The sequence below is a fragment of the Crotalus tigris genome, unplaced genomic scaffold (genome assembly GCF_016545835.1).
Source record: "Crotalus tigris isolate CLP2741 ecotype Arizona unplaced genomic scaffold, ASM1654583v1 scf7180000017790.654992, whole genome shotgun sequence".
NCBI classification, from domain to species: Eukaryota; Metazoa; Chordata; class Lepidosauria; order Squamata; family Viperidae; genus Crotalus; species Crotalus tigris.
The window spans coordinates 291715-312383 of NW_024096637.1; the positions used below are offsets into that span (position 1 = coordinate 291715).

The 20669-nt window shown below is 39.3% G+C and overlaps 1 protein-coding gene across 1 annotated transcript in view; it reads left to right on the top strand.

The window, feature by feature from the left end:
* The window catches only part of DARS1 (aspartyl-tRNA synthetase 1), a 57964-nt gene extending 46647 nt beyond the window's left edge, over positions 1-11317 (top strand). The window contains exons 8-16 of the mRNA XM_039342343.1: positions 4-115; positions 1149-1283; positions 2345-2492; positions 3512-3658; positions 5241-5283; positions 5488-5568; positions 8769-8880; positions 9927-9998; positions 10770-11317. Coding sequence (XP_039198277.1) covers positions 4-115; positions 1149-1283; positions 2345-2492; positions 3512-3658; positions 5241-5283; positions 5488-5568; positions 8769-8880; positions 9927-9998; positions 10770-10861 — 942 coding nt within the window. The 3' untranslated portion in view covers positions 10862-11317. The remainder of the gene's footprint in view (positions 1-3; positions 116-1148; positions 1284-2344; positions 2493-3511; positions 3659-5240; positions 5284-5487; positions 5569-8768; positions 8881-9926; positions 9999-10769) is intronic.
* Positions 11318-20669: the final 9352 nt, after the last annotated feature.

The following is a 20669-nucleotide window of genomic DNA, read 5'->3' on the forward strand; positions in this document are numbered from 1 at the left end:
CAGACCTGCACTAGTCAAGCTGTCTTCCGTGTCCAGTCTGGTATTTGTCAGCTTTTTCGAGAAACTCTCATTCATAAGGGGTTTGTGGAAATTCAGACTCCAAAGATTATTTCTGGTATGCATTCGATACATTAATAGATTCAGAATTCACACATCGAACACATGAATTTGGGGAAATCTTATTTCTGCAGTAGCCAGTATGAATTTATTTTAAGTGCCTGGTTGCTCATTAGCACTTCTTTTTAAGTTGCTGCTGCCTCCTTTGAAACAGTAGCTGATTAAAAAAGCTGAAACACTTTCCATTCCCAAGTATGGTATGGAAAGAAATTCTCCTTCTTTAGTTTCTTCTGCTGTCGTTTTCATCTTTGAAACTGACACTTATATATCGAGAGTATATAAAAGAAGTCCTGTGGGGTTAGAGCAGTGGGTGGCATTGAAGAGTCTATATGCTAACCTGGTCTATAGAACTTACCTGTCCGTCTCAATACTGCCCGTCATACAAAGCAGTGAGTAGCCTTAAAAATTGCAAGATCTTTGTCTTGTGATTCCTCCTTTTCCTCCTCATCTCCTCTCTTGCGTTTCTGTTGCTGTTTCCTGCTCTTCTGAAATAAGCTTGGATGCTCTTGGATGCTCTGCTAAAGTGAAAGATTCCAATTGAGGAATGAGTTCGAAAGTCCCTTTGTTGTAGGCGAGGGGGGAAACTTGACCTGCTGACCCAGAGCTTTGGAGTAGGGTAGGAGGGCTTAACTTGGGTTGGCTTGAGGGTTGCACTGGGGTTTGGGGTGGAATGTTGAAGGCAGCATTCCCAAAGTAGGCAGGGCCAGATCAAAGGTTTGTGGGAGGAAGGTTAAGGGGTGAAATAGATCAAATAGATCCTTTTAGTTGCTCCCAATTCCAAAAATGCCAAAAAATAAAATAGCCCATTTTTATTTTTATTTTGCCTGTTCACAGTGACCTCTGGGGACCACTGAAGGTTTGTTGGCAGGCCACATATAGCCACTAGATTGGGTTGTTTTTTTTTTACCTTGAAAGTAAGGGGAAGAAACCAGGTATATGTAAACTATAAAAAGGCAGAAAACCATTTATTTTTATCATGATGTACCTTGTTCAAGACGTGTCACCACATTTGCTCTTGCTTTACTTTCCAGCTGCCAGTGAAGGTGGTGCCAATGTATTCACTGTGTCCTACTTCAAAAGCAGTGCCTACCTTGCACAGTCCCCTCAGCTTTACAAGCAGATGTGTATTTGTGCTGACTTTGATAAGGTTTTCTGCATTGGGCCAGGTAAGGAAGTGTTTTGTTTGAAAGGCAGTTGTTAAAGCCTCTGGAGCAAGAATATCCTGAATGTTCATAATTATGCAAGCGCTAACTTTGCAACCTCTTTTCCTGTCTGATTTGCTAACAGACGAAAGTGTCATGAAAACAACTAATCAATGTGACAATTTCACAGAGTTTGCAGGCTGAAATTTGGCTTATGGACAGCGCAATAGTGTTCTCTAGTGGCTCTTAGAATATCATACAACATTCCACTAAAAAAAGTGACTGTACTTGGCATGGTTCAACCATTACTGAATTTATTGCAAACCTACAAGCTTAGCGGGGCCAGAAGTTTGTTATAAGCAGCTTGCTGGAAATCAGTACAGCCCTACGTAATGCATACAAAATATTTATGTTCTCCATTTTGTAGGTAAACCCATATTAGTAAGCCAAACCAATATTATCCTTCACCCATCCTATTGATCCTGACGCTTTCAGTATGTAACTAACTTGAGCTAAATTGGCAGCAGTATACCAAAACCCTACATGCTTTCAGACACACTAATTGTTATGCCATTTTTTGCTTGGTATCCAAATGACAAACTAAAAGCATGTGCAATTACTGAATGACAGATCAATCCTTAAAAATGATTATAGAAGATTTCCACTTGTATTTTCCTGGTAATATTCATTAGTCTTACTGCTGGGATAGTGAATTCTCATTCAGATGTATTTTGGATGGAAGTCCCTCAGGACCAGATGCAGTTAGAAAAGGAAGGAAAATACACGTGACCTAAGTTGCAAGTTTTCTTATGTCATATTGGATGGTAGCCTTTTAAAAAAAGTAATGCTTTCAAATATTGCTTTTGTTGATTCTTATTTCTTGCCTGACATGAATGTAAGATTAGCATAAATATTTGTTCTCCATTTGGGGATTTGAGGAGTTCCTCTCAAGGAAATAGAATTTTACTTCATATTAGAGCCATTCATAATAGCAATGGATGTTGTAATATATCCAGGGTTTTTTTTAATTGCATCGATAGAATCGTTTAACATACTGTAATTGTAAAAGTATATTTCTCATGCAGTATTTAGAGCAGAAGATTCTAATACTCACAGACACTTGACGGAATTTGTTGGTCTGGATATTGAAATGGCTTTTAATTACCATTATCATGAGGTGGTGGATGAGATTGCAGATATCTTGGTGCAGATTTTCAAGGGACTCCAAGAAAGGTAAAAAAAAAAAGTTTTTTATACTACCGTTATTTAGAAAATAAGATAAAACTTGAGAGTTTCAAAAGTAGTATGAATAACAGTTTACACATATTCAAACAAATATTCTGGCTACCTTTTATTTTACCTGTAATGGAGGAATTCTAAAGCATTGTTCTGGTTCATAGTTGCAGCAACCACTATTCCAGAAAGATCTAACAGTATCTGAAGTGTTTAATCAACAAGATGTGAACCTCAGCTGCCAAATGTTGGAGTCACATAGTGATTACTCTTTATCAAAGAACGTTGGAGACCATTTATCCAGTGAAATAGATGGATGGGAGGTAAAATAAACAGAAAATTAGACTAAGAAATCAAAGATGCCTAAAAAGCTGCAGTAGAAAACCACTTCCATATTGCTGCAAAGAAATCTTAACAGATGTATCCATATAGTAATCAGTACCCGACTTCAGTTGGAAACCCATTGTCTTTTTCTTAGGTTTCAATATTAAAAAAATACTTTAAATTATTTAAAAAATTTAACTCAATATGTAGCCTGTGTCTATATATTTCTTCATATTCATTGCAATTATTGGAAATTTACTTCAGCATTATATTTTTATAGCATACCTTGGAAAATCAGACTGCAAATTTTGAAATAAAAGGACCATGGCATATAAAACCATAGCCTCAAGTGTATGGATTAAAATAAAATTGAAAGAAGAGTAGCTTTCTTCATTTATTTTTTGTTTATGCAGCCTTTATTCAGATTAATGCTTGAAGCTCAATTTATTGAGAATAACTTTTGTAAAATTTAACTTGCTTAGTCCTTTAGCACATCAGATTGTCCAGTAAATGCTTTGACATATACAGTGTAAATGTCGGTCACCTTATCTCAAGACATTATTTTTCCTTGCAGGAAAGCAATAAACTGAGTCTTAAATATTACAGGGACAGAGTGAACTCTTGTGGTAATGAAAGGCAATGCTTCTTTGTTTTCTGCTTGGCTATGTTGAAAAGCCTTTTGTCTTTACACACAGGTTTCAGACTGAAATCCAGACAGTGTGCAAACAGTTTCCATGTGAGCCATTCAAGTTCCTGGAGCCAACACTGAGGCTGGAGTACCGGGAGGCCCTGGCTATGCTTCGGGAAGCTGGAGTGGAGATGGGAGATGAAGACGACCTCAGGTACGATTTTATCAGGGAAAAGGAGGGAGCGCCATCTATTGGCAAGAGGGTACCAGTTCCTGGGAATCCTCCGATGTTATTTCTGGATTTAGCAATTGGCTACCCCTGCTCATCGCTGCAGAAAATAGAAAAACTTTTAAATCTCTATAAAATGACACATCATTCCCCTGTAACAATATGATCTCCACATCCCAAGGCATGGATAGATCTCCAGAGAATAAGATTAAAACAAATCTAGAATTACCAAAGGGTTTTCTAAATTGATCAAACCATGAATTATACGAAACATACATGTACCAATTCCAAACTGAACTTTTGGGAAGCAAACAATTCATTTATCAAAATGCTACTGGTTATCTTCTGTAAATTATGAGGACCTCCGGCAGTACTTTCTGGTTCAAAGTTTAAACATGTTCTGAGCGGATAGCCGTACTAGTTGATCTTGCCTCAGCTCAAAAGTTCAGCAGAACCTGATATGGCTAATACTTGTACTGGTGTTTGACAGGAAAAAATAGTGCCGTAGGAAGGACTTAAAAAAAAAATCAGGGGAAGCAAGTAATCTAGAGCAGGGCTTTTCAATCTTTTCACCCATTGTACCACTTTTAGGATATAGCAATATCCGAGTACCACCAGTCGCCTAGCAAGGTGCCAAAAACTTGACCCCCCCCAAAAAAGGAAAAAAGTGATGAAGTACAGGTAGCTCTTGACTTACAACAGTTCGATTAGTGACTGTCCGAAGTTACAATGGCACTGAAAAAGTGCCCCCCAAGCTACAGTCAAGCAAGACACCTGCCTGCCCACCCAGCGGTGCTCTTTCTCCTGTCCGAGGTTTTCATTGTTGTGAGCATTTCTGTTGAGGATTGGCAGCAGGGGTGGGGTGGGGAGTGTTTGGTTTTTATTCCCCCCATCTGCTGGGTGGTTGCAGCAGGTTTTGGTCACTTCACATGACCCTGGGACATTGTGACCGTCATAAATATGAATCAGTTGCTAAGCATCTGAATGTAAATCACAAGACCCTCGAAATGCTGCAACATTCCAGCTGATCAGCGCTTCTTCTGAGCTCAGCAGAAACGCCAGGATCAGCGCTAAGCTCCAGCTGGAGCCTGGCACTGATCCTGATGCTTCCACTGAGCCCTGACAGCCCCGAAGAAGCGCTGATCCTGGCACTTCCGCTGAGTCCTGACAGCCCTGCAGCTCCAGCTATCTCTCGCTCAGGCTTGTGCGGTGCTGCCACCAGTTCAGCTCATTTCCCTCCCCCACTACCACTTTTCTGGTATGGTCGTGTATCACCTGCCAGGTGCCAATATACCACAGGTGGTACTCATACCGCTGGTTGAAAAGCCCTGATCTAGAGTGCCAAGAAATAACACCTGTGAGCATACTGGTCAGGTTGCCACGCCCTATTTCAACAAAATCTGAAGGTTCCCCATTATTCCTAATCCAAATTTGTAAATGGATTTTTAATCATAAACATTTGATCTCAGTTATATATTTTGGAAGGCACACAACACAAACCCAGTAATACCTTAGAGACATTCTTGCTAAAAGCCAACATTGTTTACATCTGATTGTTTATTTTCAGTACACCAAGTGAAAAGCTCTTGGGCCGTCTGGTGAAGGAAAAGGTAATTTGTCTTTAAAAATTGTCTTTAAAAAAATTGAGTTTCTTTCTGACACAAGCTTAAATAAATATACCTTGTCACATAAAATTACTTGTGATTTGTGTATCACAGTATACACTCTACTGTAGTATGTCTCAAATCAATGTAAGGTTTTAATTATTTTTTACCATTTTTTTCTTTTTAAAATTATTTTATTAATATTTGCAGTATGACACCGACTTTTATATTCTTGACAAATATCCACTGGCTGTAAGACCTTTCTACACAATGCCTGATCCAGCAAATCCTGTAAGTATGTCTCTCAGTATTGAAAAAAAATGCTGTGAAATAATGACAAATATGAACACTTTGCAAATTTGATGTGGGGATTTGTGCCACAAATGTGCCATAAATATATTGCAAGTTTGCAGTCTGATATGGGTCATTCCCAAAATGAAAACATCTATTTTCATATTACACAGGCATTAGTTGTCTTGTATTTCTTTCCTTTATTTCCCAGTGCATTGTGCCTGCCTACAAAATTAATTGATTGAATGATTGATTGGGTGTCGTCAAGTCATTTTTCAACTCCAAGCAATCCCGTAGATAGATTTTCTCTCTGACAGAATCATTGTAGTGTGTGATATTGTTGAGATAAAATAATTGTAAGAAAGGACTGAGAATATTAACTCTAGTATTTGTTCAGTGCAAAAGAAATACTATTTGAAAGAAGTAGAAAAGATTATGAGTCTCTATCTTGTTTGCCAAGTAAAACTTCTGTTTTAGTTAGGATAATATAAACCAGTGATGGCTAACCTTTTAGAGACCGAGTGCCCAAACTGCAACCCAAAACCCACTTATGCATCGTCGGGTGCCGGGTGGGTGTGGCCCATTGGCTGGGTGTGGCCAGTTGGGTGGGTGTGGCCCGTTGGGTGGCGTGGCTGCAGTGGTAACAGCAGACTGGGTGGGACTAAAAAGTTCAATCAATCAATTCCAACTTTGCAAGATCTTTTTTTTTCCTGCGAGAAGTTGAAATTGATTGATTGAACCTTTTTTTTTTTTTCACACAGCAGCGGAGGCCTAAAGCGAAAAGGTTTTATAAAACCCAGCTGAAGGCCTAGGACTGGGGCGACGGTGCGCGTGCCCACAGAGAGGGCTCTGAGTGCCGCGTACCCGTGCCATAGGTTCACCACCATTGATATAAACTATTGTGTAAACTATTAGTAGCTTCAGGTTGATGGCAATATTCTTTGGAATTAATTATTACAGCTGCTTTATTAAATTTTAAAATAAAAAATAGCTTTTGAAATGGGTCTGAAAGAACAATATAAAAGCCCAACCAGTTTCTTCAATTCCTTCTAATAAATTATAAGAGCTATAGATACCATCATTTAATAGTCTTTTGATCCTGTTTTGAAATTCTTAATAAGTGATTTCAGTGTCCAAAGCAAAATCCTTTTAGTTAAGCATTGTCTTTCTAATAGCTGTGAAAAATATGTGACAAAAAGAAAAGCTATTATTCCAAAGAAACTATATACCTATCATCTTACCTACTTGGAATGCTGTTTTTCTCCACCACTTGTTTGTACAGCTATGCAAATTAGAGGTCATTTCTGTATCTCATGGTATATCTTCTCAATATTAGCATTAACCTTGTGAACTCTCAAGCTTCCTCCTTCCGTTATATATTCAAGATGGACAGTATTTAATATTTATTTGCTACGTATATGTAGGGGTGTGGGTCTATACATATGTTGTTCATAGTATGTTTAGATGTGTGTCATGTATGTGTTTTATTTTTGAGAGCGGGCAACTAAATTTCATTTTTGGTATGTGCCATTGTGCCCACAGTAAAAAAAATGACAATAAAGGTTATCTTATCTTGAACCTATAACAAGATATTATGTTAATTTTAAATTTTAAAGTTAATTTGAAGAAGAGGTACAAGAAAAAGGATCATACTGAGTCTCCTACTGAAAAACTGGATGGTAGTATTAATAAGAAATACTGTGCAAGGCTGAGTTTCACTTAATAGCTTCTGAGTAAATTGATTTAAGGAGGCAGAGCCTTCCAGATACTAAAATGACATCATCTTGATTGGAAAGGGGGTTTAGCAAAGGCTTGTGCCTCAAAAATGAAACAGGGACCTTAGAATGTTCTCCGTGAACTTGAAACAATTCAGTACAAGAAGAGGCCTTGTCTCCACCTCTGGTATAAAGATTACTTTTTGGATAATCTTCACAGAATAAAGCAAACTGCTGAGTTTTTCTTTTTTTTTTTCCTTCATATGTGGTGCTTTCAAAACTGAAAGAAATAAAATTAAAGAATGCAAGTTTTTAAGCCTAGTTAGGATCTTATGGGTTAAGTAGAACTCTTATGATCCAGAGCAGGGCTAGGGAACCTTGACTCTTTTATGACTCGTGGACTTGCTGGCTCAGGAATTCTGGGAGTTGAAGTCCACGAGTCATAAAAGAGACAAGGTTGCCTACCCCTGACCCAGAGGAAGACAAAGCGAAACTAAACAAATGACCACCATTTTAGTATAGTTATACTACAGCAACAGTTCTGAAAGAGTGCTCTTTCTCCTGGAGACCATGATGGCACAATGCAATTCTAGTAACACGATGTCCGTTGTCGTCCTTAGAGAGACAGAAACCCAGGAATGCTGGTACAAGGTGCAATCATCAAAGGCTTTATTTTTTGACAAAGAAAAAGTTAGCACTGGGAGTGGTTTGCTCCCAGTGCTCTATATAGGATTGCCCCACCCCACATTCCCACCCCCACCTGTAGACTAACATCCGTTCTAAGTGCATAAAGGCCCCTCCACCACCCTGTCCACCCCCACTCCCAGAAGCGGACCCGCCCGGCTGGCAGCCAACATGGCCACCAGACCCCTGCAGCACACCCTTGCCACGACCCCGGTCTCTGCCAAGTCTGTCAGGAAAGCAACCCCAATATTACCCCTTGGAATGCCTAGGCAGTCCTTCGTCCCGCTTGAATAGCGTAAACGAGCCTCCGTTCTCTTTACTGACGTCATCATAAAGGTGTCCACTACTGATGCTCTGATAGACAGCCGTGCCAGCGCATGCACACAGCGCTTGCTCTCCCCCACTGACTGCAACGCTGCACTGGAGAGGAATGGCGTCTCAGCAGCATCGCGGTTTGCCGTCCGCTCACTGGTGTTCATCAAAGCTGCGGTTCGTGAGGCAACGGCAGTCCCCGTTCGGGTGGAAGTGGTTAGCGCGGGGACGGTTCTCGGCGTCCGTAGGCCCTGGTGCACAACACCCTTCCCACCAGTGAATGGCAAGCCCCGTGGGGTTTGACACCTAGTTGGAGCAGGCAGTAGCTGCCTCAAGCAGCATTTTCTCCCATGCAGATATTCCTGCTACATTTCTCATAGTGATCAGTGCCTTTATCTATGTCATTTATTGTCTATAGATTCCAGCTTTGAAGCATACTTAACTATTGGTTACAAAGTCACATTTATTTTCCCCCCCTCCCCCCCCCAGATAACCTCCAACTCCTACGATATGTTTATGAGGGGAGAAGAGATTCTGTCTGGGGCACAGCGAATCCATGATCCACAGCTGTTGACTGAAAGAGCCTCACATCATGGCATCGGTAATCCATAAGGTCTATTAGTTAAATAAATCATTTCTAACAGGGGTACCTCTTTATTTAGAAGAGCCCGGTACTGCTTATTTTTATGGATCCTTGTGACTGTAAAAAGATAATTCTATATTTTTCTCCTACTTCAGTATTTCTCAACTTTAGCATGTGTGAACTACAATGCCGGCTATAGTTCATTTGGCACAATTAGAATTTTTACTTTTATATTATCTGTATTTTAAAAGTTGGGCCTTGCGTCACATCATGATTTGAGTAGCATGTTGAATAGCAAATAGAACAGGGTCAAAACTCAAGGCAGGACAAATGGGAGAGGAATTTGGAATTTTTACAGATAATTGTTGCATCTTAGAATATTGCAAAGAAAGTCAAATATTTGATTGTCTCATAGAAAGTAAAAAGTACATAATAAAAGCTATCATACGGATTTTTTTTAAGGCTAGGAAAAGCCACTGTGCATAGTGTGGTGTTATGAGTTGGCCTAACAAAAACGACTACATTAGCCAAACTGCCTTGCCTTTCAGCAGCAAAGAGATTCTTTTTTAAAATAATAGTAATTTTGTTAACGTGCACAAAGAAAAAAACTTACACAAGCTAAGAAAAATTATGAATAAAATGAGAAAAATTAAAAAGTACAAAAAGAAAAAGGAAAATATATTAAAGGAAATGATAGATAGATAGATAAAGAAGTAACTTCCCCATTCATCAGTACAATTTCAATAGGTTTTCATCTTCTCTAATACAACAAAGCACTCTCCTTTCCATGTCTCATCTCTTACTTATAAACAGATAAAACTTCACTTAATTCTAATCAGCAAAAGTACACTAGCAATTTAAGAGCTTTCTAGTCTATTGCCTGAACCTCTAAACCAAACTACCTATTTAACATTGGATAGTCGAATTAATACAGCAACATGTATTGGAACTTTGTGAAGACCTGAAACATTGGTTAATATTGGTGCTCTCCTCTATGTTGAATACTTTTTCCATGATGCTAATTAGAATTAGCCCTGAGCTGAAATAAAATATTTCCTTTTCAGATTTAGAGAAAATTAAGGCTTATATCGATTCATTTCGTTTTGGTGCTCCTCCCCATGCAGGCGGCGGCATAGGTAATGTAGCTTATATTCATTATATTCTATTTTCACTTTGGTCTGTGTTCAGATGAAAGAATGCAATTTAGGATGAAGAGTATTCTAGCATTTGTCCTTAATTTAGAAAAATATCCTGCATTTACAAGTAATGAGTGTGCTTTAGAAGTGCAGACACTCATTTTATATTGAGTGTGGAATCCTTGATGGAGTCTCCTAATCTAGTCGTTTGCTTGCAAATGTTTCATTACCCAACTAGGTAACCCATCAGGACATTTTATCTGACTCTTAAAGATCGTTTTTCTTTTTGTAAATTCTAATTCTAGATCATTTATTTCTCAGGGTAGTTTTTCTAAAAGTTTTGTTGTAAACCTTGTGTTCTTTTCTTCTTATGAACCAAGTTATCAAAGAAGTAATAAAACTATAGTGAAAGATCCTTAATCACAAAAGAAATCATAACACTTATTCGCCATGTTCCTCTTTCTATTTCATCTAACAGGACATAGAATAATGAGGCAAAGAAACAACTGCTGTTTGATTGGGATTTGTTTCTTTGGTTCATATTATTAATGTGATAAAAAATAATGGTTACTATTCCCTCCCCTGCCATTTTACTATAAAATCAAATTTAGATATTATAAAAAAATGTAATCCAACTTTATCTGGTAGTGATTTGATTTATCACAAATAACCCAGCGAGTCTGTTCATGTTTGTTTTGCTTGTGAATATTTCAGTATATGTACATATAACTCCCATCTTCAGATTCATTAAACTGGATTTAATTTTGGCAGGCTTGGAAAGAGTCACCATGTTGTATCTTGGGTTGAGCAATGTCCGGCAGACGTCCATGTTTCCCCGTGACCCCAAGCGTCTCACACCTTAAGAATACTACAGCGTCAAGTTTCAAAAATTTAATGTTGCTTCCAACTATCCAGCATAAAGCAATATGCAGTCAGAGGATATCTCCTCTATTCAAGTGCCACAATAACGATCATTCAAGTCATTACTAATGTTTAAATTCAGCTCTTTTAACAGATCTGGAGTGCTGCAGAAAATGTCATGACTTTTTAAGAAAATAATAAATCAAGGTACTACAGTATTGCCTTGTAGGTAAGCAAATTTCTAAAAAAAAAAAACCTCAAATTTTAATAAAAGTCATAGTTTTGCATAGTTTGTTTCAACATATGACAGAAAGGTAACCAAATCTCAAATTAGATTTTTGACAACAATGCAACACGGAAAGTAAATTGAGCATGAATTTTCTTGAGAAGCAACTGGAAATAGTGAACAGTGTGATCTTCCTAAAATGAAAAAGATTGCAATAAAACGTCTAACAATTCTTTGTGTCCGTTTTTTTTTTCATTTTGTAAGAGAAATATATTATTCTGAAATAATACTCGATGCTTAACTGATGCTAAAAAGATTCATTTACACAGGGCACTGGCACAAATTAAGGCTTCTGTTGCAAAAGATCACAGATAAAATGTATAGATCTAGCAATATGCAAGCAGATTTATTCTTGTACATTAGATCTTCCGTCTGTTTTCCCAACTATTCTGTGCATCCCCAGACTTCTCCAAAGGGTCCTGGAGTAGATTTGATGGTGCAAGTGGGAGGAACTCACTCTATTGATACTGAGTCGAAGAAAATGTACATAATAAAACTGATGAAATGGAATTTTTTTTAAAAAAATACATATGACTTCAAATATTAAGACCTGTGAACTTAACCAAGCAAGGTAATTTTGTTTAGTAGACCTGTTCTATACATAAACACCAGCATATACAGATAGTCCTCATTTAGCAACCACAGATGGGACCAGCAACATGGTCATTAAATGAAGTGGTCGCTAAGTGAAATTCTGACTATGCTTACAGTCTTACTTCAACTTTCCTTTGCTTTACAGACCTGCAAAGGTCAGTAAAGTAATAAGAATTGGAAGGGACCTTGGAGGTCATCTAGTCCAGGGGTCCCCAACTCTGGTCCGTAGACCAGCAACGGGCCACAGCATGCCAAAAACCGGGCCACGCAAACAAGCAAAGCCCCATCTGCGGGATGCAGGCAGCAGGTGAAACCACACACCCTCCGGTCCATGGAAAAGCCTCTATCCATGGAACCGGTCCCTGGTGCCCAGAAGGTTGGGGACTGTTGATCTAGGATACTTGACAAATGGCTGTCCAGTCTCTTCTTAAAAGCCTTCAGTGATGGGGCACCCATAACTTCCCAAAGCAATTTGTTCCACTGGTTGATTGTTCTCACTGTTAGGAATTTTCTCCTTAGTTCTAGGTTGCTTCTCTCTTTGGTTAGTTTCCATCCATCGTTTCTTCTCTTGCCTTCCTGTGCTTTAATAAAGAAGTGGGCCCCCTCTTCCTTGTGGCAGCCCTTCAAGTATTGGAAGACGGCTATCATGTCACCCCGGTCCTTCTTTTCACTAGACTAGGTATGCCCAGTTCCTGCGATCGTTCTTCATATGTTACGGCTTCTAAGGCCTCTAATCACCTTTGTTGTTCTTTTCTGAATTCTTTCCAAAAAAAGTCGTACATGCCGGGGTTGTATATGCCAGGTTTGATCACAAAGTTACTTTTTTGTCATCGTAACTGAAAATAACAAATGAGGCAGTCGCTACATGAGGACTACATGTAAATGCTGCTTGCTTCCTTATCTATTTATGTTACTAAGTGGAATATAAAAATAATAATTTATCTCAGATTTATTCCTAGTAATCTTACGTTCAGGTATTCCAACTGGAATAAAATACAATTACCTTTCCCCAATTAGATCTAATATTTCTGGATAAACCTCTTTTCTCAATCTTATTTTTTGACTAATTCCTCACCAAATCAAACAGAGGTATTAAGTAGGGTACTTGGAAAAAAAAAATCAACCGCGCATCCTCTATTCTAGTACTTTTTATCAGTGACTTGGATGAAGAGGTTTAGGGAGTGCTTGTAGAAATTTCAAGTAAATTGGATGGGATAGATATGCAGAAGATCTCAGCAGGTTACAGAAATGGTCTGGAAATAACCAAAAGACAATTGTAATGTTTTCCACTAAAAAAAAAAAAGCACTTATAACAGGTTCTCAACCTTGGCAACTTTAAGACTTGTGGACTTCAACTCCCAGAATTCCTCAGCCAGCTTTGCTGGCTGAGGAATTCTAGGAGTTGAAGTCCACAAATCTTAAAGTTGCCAAGGTTGAGAACCCCTGAATAACATGGCAAGAGGAAAAGGAAGATCTTCAAAGGAAGTTGTGGATTAATAATTACAACGGATGAAGGGGCTGATGGTAGTTTTTGTTTCTTCATGGGTGCTGGGATTGGATCTTGTGTCATTTGGATAGGGCTCCATTTTAGCATTTAGTGTAAATTATAAACTGAATATTAGCCAGCAGCACAACATGACTATAGCAAGAACAAATGTAATTTTAGGTTTCATTAAGTGTACTTTTTAAATCTTGAAATAGTTGGTATGATCCCTGTGGCCTTGGTTAGGTCCCAATTCGGGTCACAATGCAGTAAGGAGGATTGAGAAAAGATCAACAAAAATTAGGACTAGAAATGAGCTCTTACAAAGAGGCCAATGAAGCTGAGTATGCTTGGTTTTGAGCAAAGGCTGAAGCTCATAAACCTTCACATTATCTTAGAAGCTGTCAAATGGAAGTAAATCCTAAGAGGCAGTTTGGTCTAGTGCAGTGGTTCTCAACCTTTTTAATGCTGTCACCCCCCAACCGGTCGTAAGTCGAGGACTACTCAACCGGTCGTAAGTTGAGGACTACTCAACTGGTGCAGCACCGTTTGCAGAATGGGACTTTTGGCGGGCTCAGCAGGGCAGAGACAGCCTGGACAATTCCTATTGGCTTTTGGAAGCCAATAGAATTAGACTCTATTCACGAGAGTCTATTCTATTGGCTTTCAAAAGCCAATAGAATAAAAGGGAGTAGCACAGCTAAGGAAAAGGGGGGGGAAATGGCAGACTGCGTTGTTTGGCGACCCCCGTGAAATGGTCGTTCGACCCCAAATGGGGTCCCGACCCACAGGTTGAGAACCACTGGTCTAGTGGTTAAGGCATACAGCTAGAAACTAGGAAACTGCGTTCTAGTGCTGCCTTAGTGACTTTGGGCCAAACACTCTTTCTTAGCCCTGGGAAGGAGGTAATGGCAAACCTTGCCAAAAAAAAACCCGAAGAAGTAAATAAAAACCTTCCTCATTCTAGATTGCAAGATAGAATAACGGATTTAAGTTACAAAAACGCAGATTCCGACTGAACATTAGAAGTTCCCAACAGAGCAATTCAACAGTGGATCCAATTACCCAGAGAGATCAACTCCACTGGATATGTTCAAGTAAAGATTAGATAATAGTATGTGTAGATCTACAGTATCTCTATCTACCCGAGGTTGAAATCTCAAACGCATAGTTTCTATTTTATGGAGTGCTTCTGTAATACATAAGACCAAGTTCATTGGGTAGCCCTGGAGCCTGAGAAAAAAATGGCCAAAGGCAGAATATCTTGACCACAGTTAGTATCTAAGGTTTGTTATTGTTCATTTGTCTTATCCTGGGTACAATTTTTTTTTAAATTCAGAAGAGAAATTTGGGATTACTGTATTTCAATCTCTATACAGAAAAATGGGAAGCTAGAATAGCTGCTTAATAGGGCTGTTCTAGCCACGCTCGGCTTTTTCTTCCATTCCTTTGCAAGTGCTGAGAAGGTGAAACAGGTACGTGGTTTTGGGGAAGGGATGGTAAAATTAGCACTAACACTAATTAAACAATCTGGGCTTTACCATTTTTTACTGTGAAATTGCTTAACCCTGCAAAGATGGCTTGGACACTAGCCAAGATAGCTGCACTCCAGTAAGCAGTCCTCAACCTAGATCACTTGGGAAATCACTTACCCGTAGACCGTGGCAGGCTCACCTAAGCATGTTATGCAAACACACCCAATATTGGAACCCGCTGTACATGATCATTCTGCAACATTTTCTCAAAATAAGCAAAAAATATACCAACATTACAGGCACAAATCCCAAGAGAAAAAACATTTTTAAAGAGTTATCTTAAGCACAGAAAGTCTTTAAAGATGTGGACTTGTCTCCGATGCCGACAATCTAATTCTACCTAAAACAGTACCTAAATGAGATTTTGAAAAGTTACTTGCTAAATGCAGGTCTCAGAATTTACTGAATATTTTCAACCAGGAATATGGGGCAGATTTGATATTAGGAATGTAGGCAGCTAAGACCATCCAGACCTGAGGTTTTCAAAATTGTTCAGTCTAAGCAACCTGTTAATTTAAAAAAAAAAAAATCAGAACCTCTAATCAAGAGACAGAGCACCTGTAATAGCAAACTGGCTTGAGTTAGAATGAACTTTTTTCTCTCTCTATTCAGTTCTTTATAGCACCCCATCAAGCAATATGAAAAATCCTGCTCTACATTTTTAGAACTTTAATTACTATCCTCTCTGGAGTTTCTAGGTGGCATGTCATGGCATAAAAGGAAACAATTTTTATTTATTACATTTATATGCCATCCATTTCCCCGATAAGGTGACTCTGATTGACAGTACAAAAGGGAGAGAAGGGATGCAACTAGGGTGGCCAACTGACCAGATGCATAGGTGCAACTGTGCTTCTTGATTAATTGTCACACAGCTCAATGGTATGTACTCCGAATCAGGTATGCATAGGATGCCACCTTTGGCTGGAACTTTCGGGACAAATGCATATTCTGCCATATGCAAGTGAAGGAGGAGGAACTCACTGCAATCACTCCTGCAGAATTAGAAAAGTTTGTCAGAGTTTGGGGGCAGGAAGGGAGTTGGACTTTGTCTGGGTGCACATTGTGAGGGAACAGCAGTTAGCTGCCTCTTGCGTGAAGCATAGTTGTGTCAGAAGGAAAATGAGCTGAAGGCAGGCTGCATTTTGGAAAGGAGGTCTCTTTATTTAGTTGCCAGAAACTTCAGTGACAGCAGCATGTTTTTCGGGTAGCTGACAAAATGGAGTTGAGAGTGGGTGGGTTTTTATACCTTCTTTGGGCTTTGTATTTGAGGTGCCTGTTCCTGTGCAATGTACTTTGACCTGAGCTTGAGTGTAGATTATGAATGTAGATTTTAGGAGTCTTTTTTTCCTAGTCCCATCAGCTCCAGCCTTCATGGCCCCAGTCTTCCTGAATGATTTACCAAATCTGCATTTCTAAAAACTGGCTTCCTCAGTTTCTGCATGGGGCAGGGAGAGTGGGGCGGGTTTCTGCTTCCCTTAAGATTTTTTCCTCTATTTCTCCTTCAGGGGAAATAGTCTATCCTGCCTTTTTAATATTCCCAAAAATATTTCATTCTTGGGGGGGGGGGTGTTGACTCCCTACACTTGCAAATGTTGGTGACGTTCAGCCAGTAAGAGAAACTATAACACTGAGGTAAAAGCGGATGGCTGAGTGCATTTGAAGGTAGTTTTTTTTTCCCCATAATCTCTTGCCAAGGATATTTGGCTTCCCCCCCCCCCACCATCCTTTAATCCCTTGTGGAATCCATTCATGTCTTTGAAGGATCCTATGGTTCCTGGAGCTCAGTTTGAAAAAAAAACCATTTAGACTATCACTGTCAATCCTGATTACAAATTGATCTCAACTGTGTCTGCCTTCCCTGGATATGCCAGGGATTAAACCCAGGAGTTTCTATCTACAAAACACTAAGTATTCTGCAATTTGGGAATACTCCAGATTTGGTAATTGTTTTCACCCCTAAACACAATGTACTGACTGTAGCAGTTCCTGGAGAGGCCATGCTCCTTGTTTACACACCATTTCATCTATTGTATAAGTTTGTTTTTCTCAGAGGTGCCTTTTTAAAAGGCTTAGACAGCTTAAACAGTTCCAGAATGCTAGGGCCAAAACAGGGCCTGTTAATCTGAGTGTGCTAATTGTTTGCTAAGTACAGTAACTTAATTGCCCCCATTCTGTCCCTGAGCATAATTCCAAGTTGTAATTAAGGTATCTAAAGACATAGCAAAGCAATGGAGAGGCTGCTGAATTTGCTATTTCAAAAACCTATCTAATGGCCTTTAGTTTTTCCACATGATACCTGTACTAGAATTTAGTAAAGGGAAAGGCTTTAGTCTTACATGCAGGCCAACAAAACTGTATTTTCTGGGAAAATATACTGCTGACTCTTTTCTGGAAGACATTTTAATGTTTTTCAGTTGTCCCCTTGAACTCATGGGCAGCTCTTACATAAACAAATGGACTGTATATAAGTCACAGACTCCAGCTCAATTGAAGAGTATCTAGTTACCATTTTTTAATTGGCTGATGATGACTCTCCTGTGATGATTTCAGTCTCCTAAAGGAGATGATACTTCCATTTCAAAGGAGTAACATATCAAAGTACAGCTGATTTACAAGTCTAAAACTACTTTATCTTCATTTTGCAGCAAAGGAGAGATAACAAGAGTGAAAGATAGTGGCAGCAAAGTACAGATTTTTAAAATAATTGCAGTACCAAGGGTTTTTCTGCTCATTTACTCCTTACTTACAGCTTTAAATAATACTTTGCTCTATTATAGCCACTAATTTATTGCTCCCACTGCGACCTCAGCACATTTGCTATCTGAGAGGATGTCCCTTGCTATACAGCCATCCTAATCTTCAAGGATAAGCTCATTAATTGTGCAGCTAACTGATAGCTTTTAATCCAGTTTCAACAGGAAATTACTGTCAGCTATTCTATGTTTTGTTTTTTTGCCTTTTCTCTTTTACCAATTCTCCAGTTGAAAAGAATATACTAAACTTGCGCTAATAAATACCCAATAAAACAAAATGGCCTAGAAATATAAAAGTTGACATTCAAAAGCTTAACCAGAAAATCCAATTTAAACTGATAAATGAAGTCTGCCAAAAGGCTCAGAGTCACTTTATTGGTGAGATGGAAAGCATATAAATTTAATTATTGCCAATTTTGCAGAGGATATTTTGATCAAGTCCAAATATTCAGAAGTGTTGAAAGAAAAATCTTCATCAGGGTCCAGTCCAAGCCAGGAATAAACCAAATGGAGACTGCTTTAGAAAGAAGGTTGTAGTTTATTGAAGAGCAGAGCCAGACAGAAATGCTTCGGACAGGAAGGCAGTGCAGAGTGATGAGGATGGCTGAAAAGATCGTTGGCAGTTCCCTCCCTTCCATCCAGGACATAGCACATTAAGTGTTGCTTGAGCAGGGTCCGCAAGATTGTCTGGGACACTACACGTCCTCTTCACAACCTGTTTTCCTTGTTACCTTCTGGAAGGAGGCTCTGTGGTATCCGAAGCAGAACATCCAGATTCAGTCACAGCTTTGTTCCATGCAGTATTAACCTTGTGAACTCTAAAGCTTCCTCTTTCCTTTGCATATTCAAGATGGACAGTGATTAATATTTATATGTTACTTATATGTAAGGGTGTAGGGCTATACATATGTTGTATACAGTATGTTTTAAATGTGTGTTATGTATGTGTACACTTTGAGAGGAAGCAACTAAATTTCATTTTTAATGTGTGCCATTGTGCCCACAGGAAAAAATGACAATAAAGGTTAACGGTTATCTAAATCTAAATGTGGCTCTGGGAAAGCTGACCACATGTAGCTGGGAGTGGTTGGTTTTTATACCTTCTTGGGCTTTTGTGTTTGGAGTTGTTTCCTGTTCCTGTGGCATGAACTTTGACCTGAGTTTTGAGCATGTCCTTTTGGTATTCTGATGGTGGTGGGTTACTCCTACTATGTCCTAAAGGTCATATCCTGCTTCCCTGGGGCTGGGGCTGATAGTTATGTCCTGTGTTAGATTTTTTGGGTGAAGAGTTGTTGGTTCTAGGGATCTTTGTCTTTCTAATCCCATCAGTTCCAAACTTCCTGGTGCCAGACTTTCTGAAAGGATGATCATATCTGCATTTCTAAAAGCTGGCCTGTTTGGTTTCTGCTTGGGGGAGGGAGACTTGGGGCTGTCTTTACCTAAGATTTTTCATTACTCCTTTGGGAAAATGTAATATTCTGTCCTTTTTAATATCCCCCCCAAAATTTCCTTCTCTAGGAGGGTGGGTGGGTGCTGACTTCCAACAGGTTTGATCTAGGGCATGGGTGTCAAATGCATCACGTGACGTGTCACAACGTATTGCAACTTTTTTTGCATTGCCAGAGGTGGGGTGGATGCAGCCTCCACATGCTGCAACCGGCTCGCGGGCTAGCAGTTTGACACCCATGATCTAAGCGGGTAATGTAGCTACTGTAGCTCTTTAACCAGAAGATGAATATATTCAGGAGATCAAACTTATCATTGGTGTCAGAACAAATTCTATTTTTCTTGTATTTTAAGGCTACTAAGGGGAGGCTTTTTGGGGGGTTCTTTGCTCAGAGACATTCAAATGTTGTGTGTTACAAACACACTTCAGGCTACCATGTTGTGTAAACTCAGCTCATATGATTTATGTTTTACTTATGGAGCCTTGTACAAATGCAGAAAGCCATACCTAGAAAAACCAGGACCGGTTTAACCATGGCAAAGACAGGGCTAGACCACATCATTTCTGGTAACTCAACTGCCAACACTATCTTGCTATCATTTTGAAACCAGATGAAAACTTAAAATTTTTTAAACAATGTTTATTTCCTATGAAATCTATTTGCTTTTGATTTGTTCCAATTATGAATTTTATATTACATTGCCATTTGTTGTCTGAGAGATCGACAGTAGATCTGAATCCATCCGCAATGTATTCAGTTTTGACTTTTTAAAAAATCTTTTTTTTTTTAAATGCTGAGGGTTTACAAAAGGTCAAAATGAAACTCCCAAATTCCAAATCTCCAAGTTACCTCTCAGGAAAAAGTAAAGTTGTAATGTAAAGCATTAAGACTGTAATAACTACCTGTAAACCCCAGACAAGACACACAGAAAACATTCCTTCTTTGCTGTCATCTAACTGTCATCCGTATTTTGCAACCTCTGGCTCTATAATTATATGCATCTAAGTTATTTGAAATCATGGCATCCGGCCCTCTCAATTCCTGGCAAATAGATGGGGAAGAAATGGAGGTAGTGACAGATTTTATTTTCCTGAGCTCCAAGATCACCTCAGATGGGGACTGCAGCCAAGAAATTAAAAGACGCTTGCTCCTGGGGAGGAAAGCTATGGCAAATCTAGACAGCATACTAAAAAGCAGAGACATCACCCTGCCAACAAACGTGCATATAGTCAAGGCCATGGTTTTCCCTGTTGCAATGTATGGCTGTGAAAGTTGGACCATAAGAAAGGCTGAGCACCAAAGAATTGAGGCCTTTGAACTCTGGCCTGGAGAAGACTCCTGCGAGTCCCCTGGACTGCAAGGCGATCAAACCGGTCAGTCCTAGAGATCAACCCCGACTGCTCTTTAGAAGGCCAGATCCTGAAGTTGAAACTCAAATACTTTGGCCACCTAATGAGAAGGAAGGACTCACTGGAGAAGAGCCTAATCCTGAGAAAGATTGAGGACAAGAGAAGAATGGGACGACAGAGAATGAGGTGGCTGGATGGAGTCACTGAAGCAGTAGGCGTGAGCTTAAATGGACTCCAGAAGATGGTAGAGGACAGGAAGACCTGGAGGAACGTTGCCCATGGGGTCGCGATGGGTCGGACAAGACTTCGCAATTAACAACAACAAAGTTATTTGAGAATAAATTCTTTAAAAGACACAT